Source organism: Leuciscus leuciscus (genome assembly GCF_965113295.1).
Source record: "Leuciscus leuciscus genome assembly, chromosome: 14".
NCBI classification, from domain to species: Eukaryota; Metazoa; Chordata; class Actinopteri; order Cypriniformes; family Leuciscidae; genus Leuciscus; species Leuciscus leuciscus.
This window is the reverse complement of record NC_138738.1, coordinates 16,377,176-16,392,274: the sequence shown is the minus strand read 5'-3', so window position 1 is coordinate 16,392,274 and position 15,099 is coordinate 16,377,176. Positions and strand designations below refer to the sequence as shown.

Sequence of the window (15,099 nt, the reverse complement as noted above, 5' to 3'; positions counted from 1 at the left end):
ACCCTATTCGTCCTTGCCACATGAACTACATATGTTCTTGTCCATCATCCATTACTAAACTACTTTCTTTCTCACTGTCAAGTTCATTTCTCTCCCCCTATTATCGTCGTCTCACAGAGCTGGAGCGAAGCTGCTGTTTGATTGACAGCTGCTGTGATGTGCAAAGCGCTTTGAACTTCAGATATTTAATTCCCATCAGGCCTTAGTCATTAGAATTCTCCTTCAACACACTTTACATGTGGTAGCAAAGCAAATGTGCTAGATAAAAAATAAATTTGCAAGCTGCTTTGAATTTTACATCAGAAAAAAGACGGAAGGGGGGGATATAAAGAGCGCGAGAGCGAGAAAGGCGGAGAGAAAATATATATTGAATAAAAGCTTGAGACTTATTCCTCCTCTATCTTTGATTTCGGTTCAACATGCAAATTAGGGTCCCTGCAAAAACATTCAGAAAGAAAATAGGAATAAATGGGAAAAACAAGCCCTTGGGTAGTGTTCAGTTTTGCATGCTGGGAAAAACAGCATCTGACCCAAAATAACCACGAATTGAAACCACATCTGCTGTTCACTTCTAATTGCATATTTCAGTCTCGAAGTATACAATTTCAAATCACATTATAAATTATCCTAAAATTAAAGCCAACTGCCACTGATCTCAACCATTTAAAAATGGACAATTCAAATAAATGTTAATTTGATTTTGTTGATAATTCAATTATTATAATCATTTAAGTTACATTCAGAATATGCATTTAAATTCTTATTAAAAAAAACTTCATGAAGTGTATTACCAGCCAAAATATACAACATAATATACAAAACAATTATTTTACATCATCTAGTTCAAATCAGAATGAAATCACAAAAAAGGAAATAAATAAATTATAAACATATGATGCTGTTTTCAACATGTAGACACCCACTTACAAAAAAATTAACAAATAAAATGTTTCTTTTTCTTTGAGAAGGCTGTCATTACATTTTATGACTGACACAATGGGGGTTGAACACTTCTGCTAATCGGCCCAAGCATGCAGGTATATTAAATGGGTTATATACTGATCTATTAAATTGAAGAAAGATAAACCCTTTATTCTTAAACACCCAAAATAGTATTTTGCGCTAATAGTAAAATGGGTAATCTATAATGCATACTGTCAGAAAGATAACAATGAAATGTAGGATCAGGAATTTAAACAGTAATTCTAAGGTTTAATCCATGTCAATACACAATCATTAATATCTTTATATGAATACAGTTTATGTGCAGTGAATGCTTTTAGCCTCTTAATAGCAGCACTAAGTGAAGAGCCGTCATTATGTACTAAGATGAACTCCTCCTCATTTAGTGGCACTTCATGTTTGAGAGTGACAAGAACAAGTCCCTGTGATTCTATTCCACGGCTAACAGAGTGCTGGCTGATAGGTGACGTCTCGCCACGCGGCGGAGATAAGATGCACGTACCACTGCGGTATCAGTTCTGTCTGTCACACACACACACACACACTCACACTGCGTCTAATAGAGCAGGGCTTCATTAGCGCAGCAGTCTCCGTGAGTTAAGAGGGAGGCTCAAGGGGGATTATGGGTAAAAAGGTTTCCCTATTTCACCCTGCATGGACTCAGGAAAGCATGCAGTCCGGCAGAGCAGCGTTTAAGACCCCTTTATGGTGACTTAAGCCCCTCTTCTTGCTCCATTTCTGCATCCCTCCCTCTCTCTCTCACAGTAAAGCTGTCTTTATTAGCTCAGGCTCAGAGCCTGTCCAAACGGTCTGGCTCCAAAAGGATTGGGAGATACAGAACGGATTAACAGTGAACAGGGAATGAGAAAAAGAGTGAAAGAGGGAGGAAAAGGAGATCAAGAGAATGAGAGTTTGTTTCTGGGGGTTGAATCATGGGGGTTGAATCACCAATTCATGTCTGAATTCATTGCCGTAATAAAAAAAATTATTGTATTAAAAACATTTTGTATTATTACACACACACATATATATATATATGATTTATTAAAATACTTAATGAAGGATGCATTAAATTGAAAAGTGACCTATATATATTAATTGAATTACAGTATATGCTCAAAAGGCTGAAAATTATCAACATGACCTAATGATGCATGATAAAGTGCACCAAGATATTTAGATGGTTCACCAAAGTACTTCAAAGAATATCATGGTATAACCATGGTACATGTCGAAATAAATTATGGTAGTGCCTTTAGTGATAACGACTTTAGCCTTATCAATTGTGCGTGTGGAGACTCCAGACTCCACATGCACTTCAACATCATTAATTTTGAAGTCCATCCTTTGGGCAATGCATAAATGTAGCTTAACACTCCACCAACACTTAAATCCCCCTAAGCAGAGAGAGAGAGAGAGAGAGAGAGAGAGAGAGAGAGAGAGAGAGAGAGAGAGAGAGAGAGATCACATGCATCCCGAGTAAGGAGCTATTTCTAGACGGTTTCATCGCTTGTTAAGTGTAGCAGGAGGCAGTGGGGGTGAGTGTTGATTAAAGCATTCTCCTGTGCCAGAGGTCAGCGCTCGTGGGAGAACAGACACCGCTGGGATATACGATGGGGATGTGACATCGATATGGTGTGAAACATTTGATCTTTCGGCCATGACTGGGCTTCATGAGTGCAGCTGAACTAAGGTCTGATAGAGGACACAATGTCAGAGCAGATGTCATATGGAAGCTTTAAATCTCTATGAACCTTGTCTGAACATGAAATCTATTCAATCTATTTTTACATTCATCATAGCACAGGCATTTTGTTTGTGACCCTTTGTGAGGGCAAAAGTGTGATGTCACCTTTAATTTAGAAATTCGTTTTTCTTTCACTGTCCATTACTATAGTGATCTTGGCCTAAAAATACAAATTTGTACTGTGATTTAAGCTAAAGAAGCAAATTTATGAAATCAACGTCCTCAGATTGCTTTAAAAATATATATTACTGAAATAAAATATTAACACACAAAAGATTTTTGGTGATGTCAGTCTTTCCCCAAACAAATACACAGGAGCTGTGCTAGTATGTCTCCTATCTGCATTGAAATCGCATTACCAAGATGGCGATCGAGTGAACTGAAGTGCCTTAAAGAGACTTTGACTTGTACACGGCAGGTCACATGATCTCAATGTGGTGGCCACCATGAGGGTAGACCACCCTTATCCAAAATAAAATGACATTTTTTTAGAGATCACTGATATGACTGGATTCTTATCATGTAAGTGTACCATTTTAAACACATCTTTAAAAAGTACTGTTCAATTCTACAGTTTTTAAAAATGTACATCATATTGTTTACCGAAGGGTTTTCAAGAACCCACAAACAGGAAGCAACATGATAATATCAAGGTGGTGTACAATACGTTCCATTGTTAAGAAAACTTGAAGAGGTGGTTTAGATATAGATTGAAGAGCAGATTGGGCAGGTGTGTGAAGGTGTAAGCCCAATGATGTGTCATTCATAAATGCATCCAAGTGTTGTCTTGCAGGATAAAGCAGGTCCTAGCCAGCTCTTTTATGCTTTTAAATCAAGCCCCAGGTGATATTTACACTGCTTTGACTTTGATACTGGACACTGGATGACATAGTGGAAAACCTGAAGTAAACTTCTATTTGTAGTCTTGAATGAAAAACAGATTGCTCATCTAAATGCCTACTATAATTTTTCTTCCCTACAACACATCGTAAAAGATGTTTCTGTGCCTCGGGGGCAGAGACATTTTCCAAAACAGTCTTTTGAGAACTGCACATTTTGACAAAACAAACTTATTTTTGAGGAATAGAGTAAAGGATTTTTAAAATTTGACAGATAGAGAGCAAATTCTAGCTGATGTATATGTATACACAATATATATATTTTTTTATGTTTTTGAAAGTCTTTATTGCTCAGCAAGGCTGGATTTAACTTATTAAAATACATTAAAAAAACAGTAATACTGTGAAATATTATTTTAACTTGAATAGCAGTTTTCTAATTTATTACATTTTAAAATACATTTTCTTAGTAGCCTATCAATGTTGAAAATTGAAAGTAAAAAAAAATAAACTAATTTACTTGAAAAAGACATATTTTGCAACACTATAAATGCCTTTACTGTCACCTTCGGCACAATAAAATTAAATTAAAAAAAGTAAATCTTACTGGCCTAATTTCTATTTTGTTAGTTTCCACTACTTTACCAGGTCTGAAAATATCTGCGTTTCCATTACCCTTCAAATTGCGCAAATTGAAATTGCAAATTTAAATTTCGCCCAATGGAAACACGTAAATTTTGCAAAACCATTTTTACGCTCACATTTGGTTGGAAAAACCTGATGGTTTTTTAGGAAATTCGAAAAAGGAATATTTCCCAAAACAACAATGGAAACAGTTTTTTTCGCATTTACAGGTCACCTGGTGTACGCAAAAGTCACAAAATCATTCTTTAAAGATGGTGCGGTATGTTATGCGCGGACATACTCAAACCAACTAACATCCGTTGCCATGATTTTTTAAATGACTTATCGCAAGAGAGAAAGTTTTTTATCAACATTAAATTATTTTGCGCAAATCTGTAATGGAAACCCGGCTAATCACAATTTACTTTTTTTTTTTTTTTTTTTTACATACATCCACATTTTTCATGACTGCCGGAGCTCTTTTCTAATCTAGTCTATTATCTAATTCAATTTCTACCAAAGCATGTGGAAACATGGCCTTTCTCCCTCTCTCTCAGACAGAGCTGAGGAATACTGAACACAGAGTGTGAGGGGGGAGAAAGAAACAGAGGAAAACAACTTAATTTACTCATAATAACCAGCAGAACCTTTAAAATGTCAGATGATACTGAGGAAATGCAGACAGGAAAAAATATTTAACGAGATAAAATGAAAGAGACAGCTGAGAAGGTCACTGGATGACTGAGAAGAATCCTTCAAACAGAAATAAAGGCTTGCAGAGAAGACGAATTCAGGAAAGTAGAGCCAAACCTATGAGACTGGATGTGTGAGTGAGACAGAGTCAGTCAGACAGACAGAAGGGAGGGACAATCGAGACACAAAGCAGACAAAAGACAGCAACAACCCTGCAAACTGCACTGGGAAAGAGAGATTAGGTTAAAAAGTGCAGCCTGACAACTCGGCAGTCATCATTGCCTTTCACTGATTTAAACAATATTCGTGGCATTTAAAATGCATTCCTCACCCACACTGACATGAGCTTAGTCACACCCGTTACAAATACAGACTACGATGACACACATTCACACAGATTCAACATGCTTTAAATGCACTTAAAGGTGTGCAAATTGTTTAAAATGTCCTGTCATTGGAAGTGCTGTGGAGAAAAAAAGTTAGATTAGTGAAATTAAAGGTGTAATTAACAAGTACTCACTCCATCATGGAGGGAGGGATGGTGCAGCAGTCCTGGATGGCTGTGAGAGGGGACGTGAGGTGGGCCGTGTAAGATGCTTCAACCACCTGCTTGTTCCTGTTCACCACATCCAAGTACCGGTTAAACTTCTCACGGATCTTTTTCGCTAGCTGAAAACAATACAAACAGACATATTAACAGGGGTTCACATTACTGGTGCGCATGCATGGTAAAACATGTAGGGAAGCGCTTTTAAATTCCAACATTTTTGGGGAGAGGGACACGTTTATTTACTGCAGTGGGATTTTTCTCCATCTCTGGTAAGATAGCAATCATGATGATAAGTGTGTTCATTGATTATTAGGGGTGCGACGGATCACAGTTGATCCGTGATCCGTACGGACCAGGCCCCGCGGTTCGGCACGCATGTGATTCGCGGATTAACTGCTAAATTTAACCACCATAGAATGAAAGTTTATCATTTGGACGTCTTTTGTCTTTCCAATTTACACATTCAAACAATTCTAAATGTGGAAAAAGAGGCGAAAATCGGGAATAATGACAAAATACCTGTCTCTGCAAGTATTCTCTCAGTTATGTCAGTGGAGAAACAAACCGGATGCGTGTCAGTATATTCGGTCTGTGCATTTGGTCTTAAGTGACAGCAGCCTAATATTCCTGCTGTTGTCTGTGTCATTAATGTTATTAAAATTAAATTAAATTAAATCATCATCTACCATGTTCGAGAGAAAGGAAGATAGTGAGGAGGACAATCAGGAGGAAAGTGATGACGACAGTTTGTAGGATAAGTGTACAGCGTTAAGTGTGAGTACCAAGCAGCATCTCCAGGTGCTCCCTTGATATTTCTATTTAGGGATTCGAATTTTTGCCACCCGTTTTGAAAAATGTCATAATATGCTGTTCTCACTTCTTGGCAGAAAAAGAAAACAGGCATAAAAATGTTATTTACATTATTACACCTTTTTAAAAATAAAATAAAATAAAATGAACAGAAGTCTAGACTAAAATGTTGGAGAATTTTTATTTAGTTAACTGCTGGATTGTAAAACTGTCATTTTGTATAAATGCAGCATAAATGATCAAATATCACTTTGATACACACACTTCTTGTTCGAGAAGTCTCTTTCCATTAGCCCTGTGAAATAAGCAGAGATTAATTCACTTTCAAAATCTGGGCCTGCACTCTACATCAAAGAGAGCTTGAACTAACCTTGGGACTAGTAATCGATCACCATTAGACATGCATTGTCAGCTGCCGCAGTGCCACAGGCATTGGGAAAATGGTTTGGTGCATTTTGGAAATCTAAGTTCATAAACTAGAAGGGGTTTCAGAAAACTGATGTTGTTTTAGCTTTGAGTCTATACTGCACTTGTGTGAAGGAGTTACGGCTGATTAACCATGTTTCTGTGAATTCTGGTTTACCCAATACATACTGGAGTTCCCTGGAGAAAGTTATTAAGTAGAGCAACAGCTCACCAAAGAGTTTCCCCCACACAGGACATAAATTAGTGACACATAATCTGCTTTCTTCTCACCAGATGTTTTAGTAAACCAAAAAATGCACACACACAATTCTTGCATTAACAACAATTTTCATAAGAGTCTAATTTTAAGGCAAAAAAGAAAGAAAGAAAAATCTCCTCCTCCAAGTCCTGGATTGAAGTAATGTACCATGACCCATTGGCCGTGAACATCCAATCAGATGCCTGTTTCAGCCATTACTGCTAAACTTGAATGTTGTTCTTTCAAGTTCATGATCCAAGGGAAACTTTCCAGTTCTAGACAGGTCAGAAAATAACACCATTATCCAGAACAGCAGTACATCTCATTTCAGAGAATCTAATAAAGCTTTCAAGTGTCGAATGAGCTAGAAGATAATTTAAAGTTATTGCGCTCACATTCCTGGAGACACTGAATTTTGGTAAAAGATCGGCTACATTTGTTTTTAAAATCAAAAATGAAACATACAAGCTACAGTTAATATCGAAGAAATTACCTAGGGCTTTGCTTTAATAGAAATAGATTTTCGATTTTGGCTTCCAACGATTATGAAAACAAGATAATCGGGGTAAAACGATTATTGTGCAGCTGCGGTGCACTTTCTTTCCTCCCTAAGCCAAACTTAACATCCAAATCAGCCGAATAAGTGACTGTTGTAAAATGCAGTCTAATGTTTGCTAAACTGTGGGACGTGCTTGATAAAAGAGCATTAAGCCGCAAAAGAGACACTGTTCCCCAGGCTGCTTTCTGTTAGCACGCTCCGAGTTGGAGTGGACCGCGCAAAAGCAAAGTAGACTGTGGGCTCGCAAAGTATACTTTAACTGTCATTTTGTACAGTATACCTCGCGGATTAGCGCCTAAACGGTCGGTCAAATAGCCAACACACAAAAATGTGAAAATGTCTTTGGGTAAGTACTGCTCCCGACGAGATGGGTGGCGCCTTGCATGGGTGACACCGCCGTCGGTGTACGAATGAGTGAGTGAATGGGTGAATGTGAGGCTATATGTAAAGCGCTTTGGTGGCCATAGGTCTGTGAAAGCGCTATATAAATGCAGTCCATTTACCATTTAAGTAAGTATCCACGTAAACACAGACGATTATATCTTAAGTGAATGTACACAGTTGAAAAAGAAAATGCGTGTGTAACAGTATATTGGATCCGTGCATTCGGTCTCAAAGTGACAGCAGCCCAATATTACTGCTTCAGAGTAAGACAAAGATACAATCACTCACTGCTCTTGAATGAATACATTTTGTAGCTTTAATACTGATTTATCTATATTTAATGTAGCCTATCCAGTGAAGACTATGCAGTGTTATTTTACTTTATTCAGTTTCTGTTATAGGCTATTATTGTATTATCTGAATACCACTGTTAGTACATCTCCCTGAAAAACTTAAAGCACCGTTTATTTAATTTGTATTTTTGTTTTGTTGCATTTATTTGTCCATTTTGTTTGCAATTCGTCTCTTTGTTCTTATTGTATTTCAGACTGTTTACTTGTCTTCTGTAGCTACATTAGTTAGTATTCATTTTTGCTGAAGTAGCCTCTCATTAATTGTGAAATCTAAAAATACTCATAATTATCATGAAATAAGATTTTGATCATATTGGCCACCAATAACCGTGCTAAATAGTGATTTCAATATTGAACAAAATAATCGTAATTATGATTTTTGCCATAATCGAGCAGCCCTAAAACGACCTAATTCAAAAAATATCTTTCACAACAAGCTGTGTGAAAATTAGTCTGGGATATTTGACGAGGTCTGTGTGCGATCTCATTAAAATGGTGACGTTAAGAGAAGACAGGCGTGCTTTGTCTTTGTGTTTCTACAAGACATGGACATGATCCTAATTGGTGCCGTTTTCCTCTGGGGTTCCTTTTCAACTTGCAAGAACGGCAGTGCCAGGCCTTCATTACTGTGTGTGCGTGTGCAAAAGACTGGCAGATGTTGACAGCATTGCCAAACGAGCAACTAATGAAAGTCGCATTTTATAGAGGAACCCAGAATAATGAGATTTGTAGTTACAGATCTAAAAGGTGTTATTTTATCACCTTTACAATGCGTAATAAAACTAGAACTAGAATCTCAAATAAAATAAATAAATAGAGCAAAACACAATTCAAAGCAGTAGAAAAGAAACCATGACTTGATATCAAATAATTTTTTCAAAAACTAATGTCAATCTGAGCTGCTCAAACATGAAATGTCATGGCTAACACGAATGGCTAACTCACTTTGGGTTTCCTAAGCAATTTCTAATGGGTTTTAAGAAGGTTTTAAAATTTATGGGAAAAATAAGGTCTTTGGTTAAAAATCGCTTGAAGTGGATAACCATTGTAAGCACACAACGGTTGAAAAGTTTGAAGTATGACTGTGTTATTTGTGTTCCAGAACAAAATAGAACAGACTTCATTTTATTAAAATCAACAACAATTATTCTTCATTATTCACAAGTCCTGAAAATACTAATTCTGAACAGCAAACTGAAGAGCTCTAATAAACTAGGTCAATTTAACCCAATGCAGCTTTTAGAGCCAAAAATAGACTGCATTTAGGCTGCATCACCATACCACAAAATAATAATATTAAAAAAAATATATAAAAAAAAAAATCATACTATGAAAATGTTACATTTGTACGGAAGCCCTGAACCGCAACGTAAAAAAAAAAAAAATCTGTAAAAAAAAAAAAATCGAGCATTTCGAGATTAAAGTCGAAACATTTCGAGATTAAAGTCGAAACATTTCGAGATTAAAGTCGAAACATTTCGAGATTAAAGTCGAAACATTTCGAGAATAAAGTCGAAACATTTCGAGAATAAAGTCGAAACATTACATAATACAGTCTTCTGTAGAAGTTGCGTGTGTGCTTGCCGTTATTTCACATTGCCGGCCGCACAGGCATTCATGCGTGTGCGTGCGTGTGTGTGTGTGAACTGGAACTACACAAAATAATAGCTTTACTTTTATCTTGCCTTTCAACAAAATGAAAATCTACCAACATGGCATTAGGCTATAGGACGTTATAAAATATACTGCGCCGAAATAGACTTTAGCCTACAGGCGAAAACACTTTTCAGACTGGATCAAGATATCCAGCTGAATGAATGCATGAATGAGGCATTTATATAGCGCTTTCATATGTTTACTGTAGGCCTACACTTAAAAGCGCTTTACAATCATTTCAGAGAATCTCTCCTCAACCACCACCAGTGGTTATATTATATAATATATTATATTTGAGAAACACACACAAAAAATTCAGAATTGGAAGCACGTCCTATGCACCAGTGGACGCGCGCCGTTATGAATGCACACACACGCAACTTCTACAGAAGACTGTATTCTGGTACGTTTCGACTTTAATCTCGAAACGTTTCGACTTTAATCTCGAAACGTTTCGACTTTAATCTCGAAACGTTTCGACTTTAATCTCGAAACGTTTCGACTTTAATCTCGAAACGTTTCGACTTTAATCTCGAAACGTTTCGACTTTAATCTCGAAACGTTTCGACTTTAATCTCGAAACGTTTCGACTTTAATCTCGAAACGTTTCGACTTTAATCTCGAAACGTTTCGACTTTAATCTCGAAACGTTTCGACTTTAATCTCGAAACGTTTCGACTTTAATCTCGAAACGTTTCGACTTTAATCTCGAAACGTTTCGACTTTAATCTCGAAACGTTTCGACTTTAATCTCGAAACGTTTCGACTTTAATCTCGAAACGTTTCGACTTTAATCTCGAAACGTTTCGACTTTAATCTCGAAACGTTTCGACTTTAATCTCGAAACGTTTCGACTTTAATCTCGAAACGTTTCGACTTTAATCTCGAAACGTTTCGACTTTAATCTCGAAACGTTTCGACTTTAATCTCGAAACGTTTCGACTTTAATCTCGAAACGTTTCGACTTTAATCTCGAAACGTTTCGACTTTAATCTCGAAACGTTTCGACTTTAATCTCGAAACGTTTCGACTTTAATCTCGAAACGTTTCGACTTTAATCTCGAAACGTTTCGACTTTAATCTCGAAACGTTTCGACTTTAATCTCGAAATACTCTAATTTTTATTTTTTTACCGATTTTTATTTTTTTTTGTTGCGTTTCAGGGCTTCCGTACATTTGAGTGTGGCTTACAATTTATTTCGATGGTCCACTTTAGACATTCTACTAACTATAAGTAACTTTGCAACTACATGTCACCTAACTCTCATTAGAGTATTAGTAGAGTAGCACTGTACCTCACACAAAACTACCGAACTTTCACATGTTCCTCTTAAATATAACACTTCTGAAACTCAGCCTAGTCTTAGTCGGCAACACCTAAGTCTGAAAAGCTGATAAGTGAGTTATCAATATAATTCTTTGTCTGCATCTCCTTCTCTTTTTATAGGAGTACACCCAGTGCCAATTAATGAGGAACAAGAAAACAGCATTATAGCATGACAAAGCCTGACTCACTTCATAATCAAACACTTTCAGGTCTCGATTGCCTCAGCAGGCAGAGCGGTTTATCAGCGTCTACCCCCAAAAACCCTGTTTGGCAATTAGCTGTCGAGGTGTCACTAGAAAAACCTGCCAGCGATCGGCTTAATCTCTCACCAGCAGCCGGTAAATAGCTGCAGGTGAGAGAAAGAGAGACAGCGTACAGGAATAATTCTCACAAAAGGGATTCTCTTGGCACGGAAACCCAAGTGAAGAGTAACAACCTGTCCGTTCTTGCTCAGGGCGTGTGTGTGTCGCTGAGAAACACATTTGGAGGGTATGCGCGCAGTTGCTGCCACTCATGCTGATTTGTTTTGAGGCTGGTCAGAATAGAGTGTATTAACATTGATAGCTCTTTATGCCTTACAGCAAAAACAGAAGCTGGAGTAGGCATGAGGGAGAAGCCCATGGCAAGAATAAATCACACTAGTGCATGACAGGCCTACTGTCTTAAAACTGACTGAGGAAAATAAGGCATTCCCATAGTTTTAGATTGAAAAGTTATTGTGGCCTAAATTATTCTTACTTTTTTTAGGTTATTATGATACATGTGCTGCACACACGCTTGTGCTCATTAATGTGCATACACTTCACCAAATTATAAATTTTAAACATAATTAAATTTTAAAAAGAAAGAAAGAAGTAAAAGAGATCATAAAAATAGTGCTTATAGTTTGAAAACCAATATAACATATATAGGTGTATTCCGCAAGATAAATTGACAATTAAGAAGTAATTGATGCTCAAGGAGGCAACATACAAAATCCAAGGATATGAAACCAAAGATATATTCACTTTTGAACAGGATAAATTATGTAAATTATGTTATTGTTTTGTTTTGTTAAAAATGATCATTGCAGGCTCTGCAAGGGGCATGTAAACATAGGCAGCAGAGTTTATGAATGCATAACAAAAATGCCTTCATTTTGAGAAATAAACTATATTGAGCAGATCCAACAGGGTTTGGGGGAAATTTTTGACTATAAATTATTTGTGAGATTTCTAGTTCTTAATTCAAGTGAAGCCCTGGTATTATCTCTGAAGGACATCCAAAGGTCAAAGGTAGCTCGCACAATTATTCGAATTTAAAAATGCCAACTTTTGTAAATAATAAACCAATATCAAACAAATGAAGGTACCATTTTTATACATCCAATTTTGTTCATTATTATACACTGCCCGGTCCAAAAAAGGCACTCTTTGAATTTAAATAGGCAAATGCTTAAGAGTCTATGATTGGATCATTATTGCAGTAATTATTATGTTTCTGGGATGTTATATTTTTGGCAACAGTAATACATTATAAATGCATAGTCGTCATGTTTTCTTTTCTGTTCCATATTATCCAAATAGACAGAGACATTTTTGTAATTGAAACGGTTTCATTTTGCAGCAGAGTTTAAAAATTGTTTCTAATCGGAGAGTTTTGATCATGGGCCAAATGCATTGATGTTAGGAAGAGCTAAAGGATGAGCAACCATCTCATTTCGCCAAGAGCTTGTTAGGGAGGGACACGGTGCAGTCAATAGAGGTTGGAATTAGTGTTGCAGCAGTCGAAAGCACAAAGATGGCTTCAAAGACAGCCAGACAGCAACAGTAGAATTTTAATGGGTGTCCTTTGCCCCTCTAGACCACACACACACACATATACACACACACTCAGTATCAAGGGATGTTGTTTAACTCACCTGCTGCACCTCTGTTTCACCATTTGAAGTTTTCTCCGTGTACACAAAGGAGTTGAAGATTCTCTGTGTAGATAAGAAGAGAGAACAGTTGCTGAAAGGTGACAAATAAGTCAGGAGCACATAGACTGAAGCACAAGGGAGAAAAGGGCAATTTATCAATATTCACCCAAAATTGTACCCAAAGTCTATTTTTATCCAAGTAATGCACATCAGTGTTAGGGAGTAACTAACTAACTAACTCAAAATAGAGATGCTACTGTAATTTTTCAGCATTGTGACAGTAGCTCAGCCATTTTCAAAATATTGTACAAAAAGTTTTCAGTACTTAGTTTTTTCCCAACATGCATCACAACAAAACACTGTTTTACAGTGTGCAGCAAACACAACTTTACAGCAGAGTGAGCTGAATTCAAACATTCTCTTCAAAGGTCTGTTTCGTTCTAATGAATCAGATTATTTGAATGAATCATTTAAAACAATTCACTGATTCAGTAAGGGAACTGGATAATGCATAGGTGGGTGCAGGCCAAAAAAAAAAAAACTCTGGTCAACTCCCACACATTATGCTCATTTATGTAAATTATACCAATTATGTCTTTCTTTCAGAACTGAGATTACACACCAGGTCATTCCTTTGGTGGCAGAATTCCTAGAGAATGAGAATATTCACAGAACTCGCAAGTTTATGGTGGATTTCTCTAAGCGTTTCAAGTTTAAGTTAGTACCTTTTACCTAAATGTAAAGTTGCATTGAATGTTTTGCCAAGATGCTCATCGTGGGCACAAACATTAGATAAATATCTTTAGCCAACAATTACATTTTACAGACTGCACAAAAGCCGCAGCAAACATTTGCTTAAATAGGACCGCAGATGTTTTGTGTAAGCCTTGTGTAATTCAGCTAAATGAGACATGGAAGATTAAATACCATTGTAAACCATCAAAAATAGCCTACAAGCTCAAAATTTCCTCACAATGACGATGTTTGCTCTTTGCGCGCCTCATTACCATGGCAATCCTGACACGGAATATCGCTGCGGAATGTGTCATAACAACGTGATTGATTCCCACTCGATCCAAAAATCACTTGTCATCTGGAGGACTGATGATCTTTAACACTTAAGAAGAGAAGAAACTCTTTTAGTCACTGTGTGATGTGTCTGAGGAGTAGTCTGAGGTCAGGGTGGTCACCCACATTAAAGATGATGAAACGGCACATGTCCGCACTCACCTAAAGCTTGGAATTTCATCACGAGCGCATGTTTATAAAAAGCAAAACAAACTTTGGGTGATGTATGGATGAGCCCCACCTTTGTGAATAAAGCTCCAGACACAGAAGCTGTGGAAAACTAAGTGAAAGAAGAAACTTGTCATTTCAGACCCTTCTTGTAAAATAAACACAGGCACAAACACAAATAGCACACCGGGCACCAGCACAGGTCTTTCCCCGGTGTGGTGGGTTTGTTTTTCAAACCGCCCCGATGGCTTTCACAGCTTTGCCCAGGCCAAAGAGGAATTTCACAGCTTGTAACTTGAGAACCCTCTCAACAAACGTGAAACTCTTGAGAGGAAGGTCTTTGAGGTAAGAAAACTGATATAAAAAAGAAAACACACGGCTATTATTATGGTTTCAATATTTCACCTAAACAAAGATCCCTTGCAGTCAATTCAACCAAACCAAACAATGACTATTTTGTAAATGAGAATATTACAGCTCTGTTTTGATTGTGTGTCTAAAATTACACAGTCATATGCACAAGCAGTCAATAAATACACTAATATAAGCCTCATAAAAGGAAGTATACATCACAGTAACGGCTCCCGGTTAATTTGGAATCTGACATACCTGAATAAATTTAATTAGCGGTTTAATGAAAGAGTCAATATAGACTCAAATCGCTACCTCACAAGCAAATTCAAAACATTCCAAACCTAATTGTGTTCAAGGCCCCTATTGTCCCAAACAACAGTGAAGGCCCAATGACTTGTTGTTTGTGGTTTTCTTGATAAGGATTTAAAAAATATATATAA

The 15,099-nt window shown here is 37.0% G+C and overlaps 1 protein-coding gene across 1 annotated transcript in view; it reads right to left on the bottom strand.

Moving 5' to 3' along the window:
• cachd1 (cache domain containing 1) overlaps positions 1 to 15,099 on the bottom strand; it is a 73,840-nt gene that overhangs the window by 34,419 nt on the left and 24,322 nt on the right. The window contains exons 2-3 of the mRNA XM_082135997.1: positions 13,070 to 13,132; positions 5,387 to 5,535 (exon numbers count right to left, since the gene is read on the bottom strand). Coding sequence (XP_081992123.1) covers positions 5,387 to 5,535; positions 13,070 to 13,132 — 212 coding nt within the window. The remainder of the gene's footprint in view (positions 1 to 5,386; positions 5,536 to 13,069; positions 13,133 to 15,099) is intronic.